The sequence below is a fragment of the Ctenopharyngodon idella genome, chromosome 11 (genome assembly GCF_019924925.1).
Source record: "Ctenopharyngodon idella isolate HZGC_01 chromosome 11, HZGC01, whole genome shotgun sequence".
Lineage (NCBI taxonomy): Eukaryota > Metazoa > Chordata > Actinopteri > Cypriniformes > Xenocyprididae > Ctenopharyngodon > Ctenopharyngodon idella.
The window spans coordinates 1,449,418-1,460,138 of record NC_067230.1 but is presented as its reverse complement, the minus strand read 5'-3'; the positions used below and the strand labels follow the sequence as shown (position 1 = coordinate 1,460,138).

Here is a 10,721-nt window from a genome sequence, read left to right as displayed (position 1 = left end):
TGAATTGAAAACATACAGCATGACAAGTGTAGTTTGACTCCTGAACGAATAGTTAAAAAAAAACAGAATTGCCAGTTTGAATCAGATTTTTAAAGAAACAAGTGAAATTTTCTTGATTTATAGAATACAAACTCATTGTAGGCCTAGTAGTGAGACCTGAGGAACGCCACTGCTGCCATTCAGAACTAATCTGAGAGCCACTGTGGTATTGTCACTGCCTTTGTCAATGACTAAATGACCAGGCTAGAGAGCAACTATGAGGTGCATTATTGGATAGTAGACGGGTATTCTCAGCTTTTGTTCTAAGGTTGCTGATTATAGCAGCATTCCAGACTGGTATCCCTGCCCTCAGCACACTCACAGACACACACACATACGCATGCATGCACTGAATCTTTGACCATGGGCCAGGTCGCCCCACATACATTTTGGGCATTTTCGCTTAAGATGATACCTCTCGTTTTGGCTGAGAACAGTAAACAACACATGCAGCCATATTGGAGGAGGGGCTTTAACAGAGAAATTGAGCCAAAACACAAGTTTTATGGGTAGTGGATGAGAAAGTGTCAAGTGTGGCCAATGCGGTCTAAACCAGACTGAAACCTGCAGAAGTACTGATGGGGTAGGCCCGGGCCCTGCTTTGACTGTATCTTTCAGTGGTATTAAACACAATGGTCTTGCTGTATCCATGGGCCTGCAAAAGATGAGGTGAGTCATTCAGAGCGAGGAAGAATGTCTTATTTTGTGAGTAAAAGCAAACAAATTTGATCACATATTACAAAAATATTGTATCATAAATATACTGTTGCTTTTACACTCAATGTTTTTTTTTAATTTATTTATGATACAATATTTTATAATATCTGACACATATTTTATGGTATATGAAAATTAATTTCCTGTTCCTTTCACTCTCCCCTCTCTCATTAACCCAAATTCTTCCACAGACTGGACTGGATTAGGACTGAGTTGAGATAACTGCATGCTAGGGTTTTCCTGTGAAACTCAAATAAGCAAGCAAACACCAGCTCAGACGCACATAGAGCAGCATGTTCAAGTATACGCCTCCCTGGCAGGTGCTGTGTAACAGCCTGGATCGTGATTTTAAGGTAAGGTTGTACAAATACATAAGTTTCAAGAAGTGCTTAGAAGTATGTTAGGGCTTTAAAAATTATTTTATTCTACAACAATAAACTGACAAACTAGCCTTACTGCAGCTTTACAAAATATATAAAGTTTTATACATATATGGAATTTCAGTCATCTGAAAATAAAATAAAATAAATGTGTATGGTACAAGTGTATTTACACACTTTATGATGCTTGTATTAAATAGCTAACAAAATACTGATGTACAAGTCAAGTCAAATACTTGTGCATTATACTTAAATTTTATCAAATACATTTTAATGTGGTTTGGCAAAGAAACCTTTACCTAAACGTTGGCTTCTTCTTCTTTAGCTGTGCAAAAAATCCAAGTAAATATTGTAATTTTTTTAAACACAACACATATAATTAAACCTTATAATTTTTTTTTAAAATTAACTTATACATTTATCCCCATTCACCCGGATCTGTGAAAGCGATTAAAAACACTGTATTATGCATGACAGGTCAGTAGTTGGTGAGGTCACTTTGTAAAGAAACACTACGAGCCTATAGACTGAACAGGTACACATGCACATCACATCACTGTTTTCACAAATTCACATTTTTGTAGTTTACACAGAGACAATTACGGTATCGTTTTCAAAAGTTTGCATTTTCAGGCCCCCAAAACGCCATTGTCGTGTAAATGAGCGGCTGTATGTTTTCAGTTTTTAGTTGAAAACGGTGTTGTGTAAATGGACCCTAAGATCAAACAATAATTGGCCAACGCCAACCCCTGCCATACTGTCGCAGTTAAAATGCTCTAGTTTATGGTTCTTATCCACTAGATGTCAGGATTTGTATTTTTCCTCAGCTCACTGCACAGCTCAAATCAGCTTTAATTTTAATTGTGCTGTTGTTGTTATCCTTACTACAGTCCATAAAGATACATGTAATTGTAGTTATCAAGAATATTTATGAATTTATTCAAGCTCATTAAACATCTCTAATTTTAACCATCAGATGGTTGTGTACAGATGGTTCAGTAATAAGCTTTTATATTAATATGCCAGGTGTCCAATCTTTCTCAAAACCCCTTCCACAATCTATCAGTCTGTCGCACTCCTTCAGTCTGTGTGGGGTGTGTCTATGCATGCATATATGATATTAGCTGAACTTTGTCAAGTCAGTGCAGTAAAGACAGTAGTGCCTTCTTCATGTGACACTACAGGCTTTGACTCCTCCACTGATGTCGGGGGGTAAGTGTTTGTCATTTTTCTTTGGCTAAAATGTTTTGTGAAAGTCTTGTTAAGTTAGAATAAATAGCTAATATTATTTATACATTTGAAAGGGGTGAAATCATTTGTAGGAGAGACAGGAAATATAAGATGCCTAAATCAGGGAGCATAGAGTGCCATATAATGTAAAGAGTAAACTGAAACAGTAGAACTTTGTAGCTGAACATTCAGTTTTTCTGAAAGACAAAAAAGATTTATCTCAATATTACATAATAATACAAATCTTAAGTGCATTTTATGACAGAAATGTTTTCACTTTCAGCCATTTTATTGTCACTGTAGGCTAAAGGTTGATCAGGTTGAATATGGTTATGTATCTTACAATTATTTTTTATGGAGCACTTTGACTGCATCTGTCTGAAAGAAAGTAAAAGAGCTGATTGTGCACCTACTTGTGCTTTTTATTTAGAGTCCATTCCACATTGCACTGAGCATCTATCAAAATATGGCTGTTCTGTTATCAGTGGTTGTTTCAAAATGTCACCATCTTGAAATTGCATTTGGATCTTAATATGAAGCTAATCTAATGGGTATGAAAGGTTTTATAGGTAAAGACTCACTGTAGCAAGCCTTCTATAATTCTTTGTTTTGGCCAACATACTTCTGTAAAGCTACAGTACATTTTCTGCACTTTTTGGGACACCCCTCAAACAGTTTGAGCCAATCAGCATAGGCAGAGCAACGGTTTCCAAGAAACCGGCCTGCTGTCAGTTTATCAGCGGGTCACAGTTCACGATGTCACACATGGGCACTCACTGGCAGTACGCAAAACTCCCTTACAACTACGTAAGCTTGTTCAAAGGAGTAGACAGTCTTATCTATTGTTTTGATGCAGTAGTCAGACCAGAAAATGTTTTTCCCTCAATGATAAATTATTTTTATAAAACAGACTATTACAAATCTCTTCAATAACATGAGGTAAGTGACAGCTTTTTAAACCTGAAGATGTATTTACATTTTCAAATACTTTTGTCATCAAAAAGTTATTAAACCCAAATTAGACAAAATCATCAAAAATTATTATAAAGTATAATTTTTTGTTTTCTCCCTCTCTTCTTTATAAGTTTATTCAAAACTTAAAAATTAAATTCAATTTGAATAAACCATTGACTGCATTTTTACAATGTAACATGTAAATTCTTACTACAGAGATACAGTGTTTGTCTTAATACAAAGCAAAAGATGGATTCATGTATACAGTAAAAAAATCAAACAGAATCATTGTTTTCAGCTGAACAGTAGGCTAAGTTGATGAAACTATATAAATTTACCATGATTTTACTATAGTAAGGAAAGGTTTTGTTGTAAATGGAGGAAATTATCATTCTAAACAATCATGAAAATCCATTGTATTAGTTATAATTATTAAATTTTTAAATTTATTAAAGTTTACCATAGTAACCATAATTTACACTAAAATAACAGTTACTATAGTTATAGTTAAAACTGTGTTAGCTTGGAGTTAGCCAAATTTAACAAAATACCACCATTAAAACATGGTTATTCTGAAAGAACTATGGTACATTTTCACAAGGGACAGGTTTATAAGTCAGGAATGAAAGTGTATTGTCTCCCTCTACGTATTATATTTTTAACTTTTAAATTACAATGACCACTTGTTTAATGTTATGAATGTAAAATGTTGGATAAAAGTTATAAATGTACATGTAAATGTTTTTCACTCTTATCAGAAACAAACTGCTAAACCTTTTAAGCTCAGACATCTTAAACCTTTGTGTTACATATCTGGAAATACTTAGTCACTTTTACTTACTACACACAATGTGTATCAAACATCTTATACTCTCCACACGCTCTAGAAGTAAATCTGTTTTTTTTTTTTTTTTTTTTTTTTTTTTGTTGTTACCCAGAGACAGGCATCAACTGTGACAGTCAACCCATATGATTTATATACACATCCCTCAGTAGAGGAGCAGGCTGTGATCCATTCCCATTCTTCTCTGAGACCTCTACTTCCCAGACCTGCCCAACTTCATCCACCACCCAGAGTCCCCATGACCAGCAACCCAAAGCGTTGGGTAATAAAGCCCTTCTCCCCTAAGCTAGAGCAGTCGGATTTGCGCTCTATATTAAGCCCTACTGGTCAACCACAGTTGCTAGAGAACACGTGGAGTAGCAGTCAGGACGGTGACTCTTTCAAGTTAAGTTTGGAAAGCATAACAGTAACAGGCATGCAGCCCAATGTGATGGGGTCATCTGGGAGTGGTAAAAGCACCCCAGACATAGTGGTCCAGGCTCGACAAGTGTCTGTGTCAGAAGATGGAAGTGACAATGAGGACTGGAGGCCCAGTACCCCAAGCAACCCCAGCAGCCCTGGAACTCCCAGCAGCACAGGCTCACATGTTGGGTTCTATTCCTTCGTAGATGATCCAGCAAGCCCAGAAGCAGAGATGAATGAAGTCTACATGATTTCTCCAAAAAGGCAGGCCAAACTGAATACCTTAAAGGAGAAGAGCACCTTTAAGCTGCAGACGTACACAGAGGAAAAGAGACCTGGAAGGCTATTCGAAGAAATTAACGGAGATGACCGTTACACAGTCAAGGATGCCTCCACAGTGAATGAAGAGGAGGAAAATCCAGACCGAATTGAGATCATCCGGAATCAGGCACCCAAGAAAAGCCCTGCCCTTAAAGAGCAGTGGAGTGCCTTAGAAAATCTGGACCTCAGTAAAACTCCACAAAGGCTCCTGGATGGGTTTAGTCTACACTACAAACCAGTGAATACAAAGACTGAAGAGGCCAGGATTGAGTCTGGCACCATAGACAATGAGCAAATTGACTTCAATGCAGCACGGAAGCAGTTTCTAATGATGGAACAGTCAAAACAGAACCCCTTCCTACAAAGTCCTCAGCAGCTCCCTTACTCCCTCAAATTGCGAGGACAATCTCTATCCTCAACAGCCAACATCTCCACTCCAAAACAAGTAAGCGAAGAGAACAGCCAAGAGGAGAATCAGATTCCACTAGCAACACAACAAGAGGCAGAAGTAAAGACTGTAACTGTGACTGAGCATCCAGACGATGGAGTTCTGAGTGGTGCAATAGATGATGTTGACTCTGGTCTTGGTGACCGAAGTGGAGGCTACACCAGTAATGGGAACATTTCAGACGAACCTTCCATTTCAGAGGTGGGAAGTAGCTTTACAATGCTTAGTGCAGAGGAGACTCCCATTCAAAGAGAAATCAGAATTTCCCAACAACGTGAAGAGAGTCTACGGCGATCAAGGGGTATCTTGCGCACAGACAGTTCGGAGATGGTGGAGATTAGGACAAAGCCAATTCTGACCCTGTCGTCTCCACCGGTGAAAGCTGCAAAAACCAAAGAAACAAACAGAGTGAGTTTCCTTATTCAGAGAGAGCTTGAACTTGAGAAAAAGCGACAGAACCCACAAAGTGTTTCAAGCCACCATAGTCGAGAGAACCAAGTACAGGACAAGAAGTCATTTGAGTCACAACCCGATACAATTCTAATCACATCTTTGAGAACAAGTTTAATAGAAAGTCCCTCAAATGATGTAGAGCAAAGAGCAGGCTCTGCAAATGACATGTGGATTACAGAGCAACCTGTACTAGTAGAGGAAGGTGATATCTCAGACTCAGAGGAGGTTCTTTCACCTTGCTGTCCTCATCGACATCCTGATGAATCTATGCTTCAGAGAAACACTGATAGCAGCACTTTTGGAAACAAATCCCAAATAAGTGCATATTTTGAGGAAAACAACCATTCTAAAGTAAGGGTTTATAAAGAAAATGGTGCTGACAGCCAAACCAATAACCTCAGAACGAAAAAAGAGCCATCATGGATTGCAGAAAACAACAACAACATGTTAGGAAAGAACAGATTAGACTCTCCAAATATTCCGTCCCCACTGGATCCTGCAAAAAATAGTTGGTACACTCCTCACCTTGAGCGTACCAACTGGAGCCCCAAAATGCAGAATGCCCCAGACAGCATCCGCCAGGAAATTGAAGAGGACCTCAGGCGAGAACAAGAGCTCCAAGTGCTGAGAGAGTCTTTCTCAGTACCCACCTCAGCACCCATAACTCCAGTGCCTTCCTTCTCTGAACCCAAGTCTCCATTAAATAGTACTGAGGAAACCATATTCTCACCACAAACTCAACATGGGGACATGGCAAAAGTGGATTCTGTATTTCCAGAAAAGAAGACTGGTTACAGTTACCCTCATTCCTGGAGTCTGGACATTTCCTCTGTCTCTCGATTATCCATGGCAGGTAAAACTGGTCAGTCTCACTGCACTCAATACATGGCAAACATAAACATAGCAAATGGGTAAAGGGGGACTGCTTACAGGCACTTTTGTCTGTTGTCTTACTATTCTGTACAATGTTTTAGGCAAATGAATTTCATAACTTTCTTGTTTATAGCTAACTGATTAACTTAAGTGTTAAATGTTTATGGATGTCAGCAGCACAAAGGAATGAGAAAGAATTGCCAACTTATTTTCTGAACTTTGGACATAACATGGCATTCTGCTTCACTGAAAAATGATTAATCATTTACTTAGGGATGTAAATGCACATTTCAAGTTAAAGACTGTTTTTCAGACGATCAAATGCATACATGCTATATCCAATATAATTTGAGCTGGTACTTGGCCCTCTACATATAAAGGATTCATGTCAGGCCGAGGTTACAGTACACTTATCAGTTCAGAATCTGTATCCATAACGAAATTAATACTACATTTTAACAGATATATAGTATGTTTAGATGTATCTGTTTCAAATGCACAGTGATTAACAGTGTTTTAACATTTTAACAGTAATCCAGAGAAAAGGAATGAGGAAACGAATGACTCGTATAAATAGGTGAATGAATCATAATCATAATCTCATTTTTCTTTATCTCTTCAGATAAAAGTCTACAGTTGTCCACACCACGACCCAGTTCTAGACTGCCCTCTATGTCAATTTTCACACCTCAGCCATGGGGAAGCCCAAAACCCATGTCCCCAACTGTTTCCCGGGTAACCCCCATCAAGCCCTTGAGCACACCTGCTGATGTGTCATCACCTCTTTCCCAGAAAGGTCTGACTGAGACATTGCTAAAGGACTTTGAGGACAGACGTTCCAAACTGAAGCTAGAAGAAAGTGCAGTGAGTGAACTCTGCTGAATTTAATATTTAACATGCTTCTTTCAACAACACAGTTTGATATCACAAAGCTCCTAAGTAAAAATGAAAATGTGCCATCATTTAATCACCTTAATGTCACTCCAAATCCACAGAAGAAAAAAGTCATACACCTTTGAATAATATAGTATATATAGAGCTATTTACACATTTAATCGGATTTAGAGACGATTTAGATTTTTCTCTTTATAAATTTTCTTTCTTCATTGTCTCTTAGTATGCTGGGATCCAACCTGTTGATGCAATAAACAATGAGGTGAGATGAGGTTTTCTATGTCTAGTGCCCTCTGTTGGATTTTGAAACAGATCCAGTTTGATCATGTTGTGTAACTGTGGTTTCTCTGCAGGTCGTAGAGGCCACCCGTGTAACAAGGCATAAAAACCAACGAGCCCTGCAGTGGGAGGCGGGCATGTACGCCAACCAGGAGAACTAATGAATCAGCATTGACATAACAGGATGCACACCCGAAATCATCTTCAGACAAGAATGACTTAATGGACTAGTTTTAATACCATACTGCACTTACAGACACACTACTTGCGCCACCTCACCATATAAAGTCAATGAACAAGAAACATGGACATCTCATTCACAGTTTAACTGGCTGTTTAGAATCGACTGACGTGGTGGAAATAGTGTAGGTGTGGAGAGCATCTTGCCTGCTTGGGGTGAATTGAATTCATTCGCTTCTGCAGAGAAGCTCTAGCAAATTCGATAATTAAAACTTTCTTTATCTATTTCTATGCCATGTAATAACATTTAACTATTATCCTATATTCTTATAAAAATACACATTTATAAAAAAAAAAAAAAAAAAAACATCAAATTTTACTGCAAATTATTAATGTTCAAATAGTCAGTGCTTGAATGGACAGGCCAGCTTGCTATTTATATAAGGAATAAAACAAATTTAAAAAAAGAACAACCTGGGCCTCGACATGAACTCATTAACACACAAGCCTGTTGATCTAACAAAATGGTCTCTGTTTTGAAATAAATGATAATTCTTGCTTTTCACTAAAAAATGTAAAATATCAATAGTAGATTCTTTTTGTATTGAAATTTGAAGATTCAAAAAGTTGCTCTGAAGATTTTTGCAGTATTGTAAAGCTGATATGAGAACTGTCTTTTTTTAAAAGAAAGAAAAGGAACAATCTACGTTAAATTATGTCATCATCACTCAGACGTTTTGTTTAGTCTGGTATATCAAAATTAACTTATGTGTTCTGTGTTGTTAACACAACAATAATAACAATAATGAAAATACACTAATATACAAAATATATAATAAAATGCTTGTATTTAGTAGAGATGTTTCATTTAGACAAATATTTATTACAATTTTGTAGAATATAAGACATGCTACAAGTTTCAAGGGTCTGAAAAGTGATTCCCAACCAGTGGTACAGTGAAAGGTTTTCATTTTGAGAGAGTGAAAGAGAGAGGAAAAATTGATTAAACTAATTGAGATTTTTATTTTTTCCCAGTACACTTTTAAGGAAATCAAACATAATGGAAAAGAAAAAGGAAATATGGCTTTATACATTTGCTTAGTCTGTTTTCCAATCACAGTATTATATCTTTTTTTTCAACATAAATAATGACTGACTTTATAAGTATATATTAGTTAAGCTGAATGTTTTGTGTTTATGCAGGTGGACTTGAGCCTTATTAATTTGTTGGGATACACAAGACCCTGCAACAGTCTTTTCTGGTTTCAGGCTCCAGTCCCTCTAATGAATACCTATGTGCAATATTTCTGTTAAATTCATACAAGTTAAATATGGTGTTCTGTTGTTGTTGCTGCTGTTGTTGTTTCTTTGAATGCCAGCACATGTATGCCTATGGCACTATAGCGCCCCCTAGTGAATAAACTCTATTAACACATGATTTTTAAAAAATGCTTGCAATGTAATTTGCTTAATTGTTTGGTAATTCGTGGCAAGGTCATAAATATGTCTACACAACAGCAGAACAGATTAAATAAAGCCACAGAAGCTATACAAGACTCAAACCACCTCTGTACCACAAACCACCTCTGTACCCCTGTGTATTGGTTACCACACTTTGTTTTTATGCTCTCAGAGGTGAAATTGAGGGAATCTCATGGTGGATGCATTTACAAGCAACAACAAGTTTCCTTTTAAAATCATTTTCACTTCAATCACACAGCTTCAAACCTGCCTTAAACGCAGTTCAATGCCAACGGGGCTTTCCACACTTTCACATCAATTAAAATCCACTTCCAGTGGACAAAATCCTGTGAGTATGCGTTGTGTATTTTTTCTGTATTTTTAAATTAATTTTCATATTAGCCCGTACTAGCATTTAAATGCATGAGTGTTACTGCATAACGTGTTACATTATGTGTAAAGTATAATTAGTGATTTGACATATTTTATTCAACATTTATAATTTTGATCTAGACGATGATCAATCTTAATCTTTGGATCATGTGAATATATATATATATATATATATATATATATATATATATATATATATAAAGAAATCAGAAAAGATTCTAGAGCAAAAAGACTACTACAAATTGAAGTTGGACATTTTTACAATTATACTAAAAGGGACCTTTTACTTGCTAAAAATGTAAATATTTGATTTGAGAATATTTTGAGAATACATTCATATATATATATATTTTAAAAAAAAGTCTTAAATAAAAAGATTTAGGAGAAAATCGAATGTGTGTCAGATCTGCGTCATGTTGCAACAGGTTTTAAAGTCACAGCAGCTTAATACACTGCAGTCATTAATGTTAATGTTAATCAACATTAGTGAAAGTTCTAGTTTGTTTATTTCAGAAAAACAAGGAAAAACAACGGCCGGAGTACTTGACAGGCTGAATCAATAACAAAGATGTCAGTGCACTTAGTATGTACTTTAAAGGGTTAGTTCACCCAAAAATGAAAATAATGTCATTTATTACTCACCCTCATGCCGTTCCACACCCGTAAGACCTTCGTTAATCTTCGGAACACAAATTAAGATATTTTTGTTTAAATCCGATGGCTCAGTAAGGCCTCCATAGCCAGCAATGACATTTCCTCTCTCAAGATCCATTAATGTACTAAAAACATATTTAAATCAGTTCATGTGAGTACAGTGGTTCAATATTAATATTATAAAGCGACGAGAATATTT

At 36.6% G+C, this 10,721-nt stretch overlaps 1 protein-coding gene across 3 annotated transcripts; it reads left to right on the top strand.

Annotated features, from left to right (window-relative positions):
* Positions 1 to 2,196: 2,196 nt before the first annotated feature.
* On the top strand, positions 2,197 to 9,828 carry misp (mitotic spindle positioning). Of its 3 annotated transcripts, none has more exons than XM_051912936.1 (5): positions 2,197 to 2,348; positions 4,259 to 6,650; positions 7,284 to 7,525; positions 7,779 to 7,817; positions 7,909 to 9,828. In XM_051912936.1, exons 2-5 carry the CDS (start codon positions 4,403 to 4,405, stop codon positions 7,993 to 7,995), a joined length of 2,616 nt encoding a protein of 871 aa, XP_051768896.1. In that variant the 5' UTR covers positions 2,197 to 2,348; positions 4,259 to 4,402; the 3' UTR covers positions 7,996 to 9,828. The 3 variants fall into 3 exon arrangements, with proteins under 3 accessions (XP_051768896.1, XP_051768895.1, XP_051768897.1); XM_051912935.1 differs by lacking the exon at positions 2,197 to 2,348 and adding an exon at positions 2,811 to 3,305; XM_051912937.1 differs by lacking the exon at positions 2,197 to 2,348 and adding an exon at positions 2,821 to 3,305 and having other exon boundaries at positions 4,259 to 6,641.
* The last annotated feature ends 893 nt before the right edge of the window (positions 9,829 to 10,721 follow it).

What these genes read in the sequence shown, in the direction of transcription:
- misp (XM_051912936.1), top strand. Translation starts at nt 4,403, where the DNA reads ATGACCAGCAACCCAAAGCGTTGGGTAATAAAGCCCTTCTCCCCTAAG. An exon ending in ATCCATGGCAGGTAAAACTG is followed by an intron (nt 6,651 to 7,283) that starts GTCAGTCTCACT and finishes TTATCTCTTCAG; the next exon opens with ATAAAAGTCTACAGTTGTCC. An exon ending in TGAAGCTAGAAGAAAGTGCA is followed by an intron (nt 7,526 to 7,778) that starts GTGAGTGAACTC and finishes ATTGTCTCTTAG; the next exon opens with TATGCTGGGATCCAACCTGT.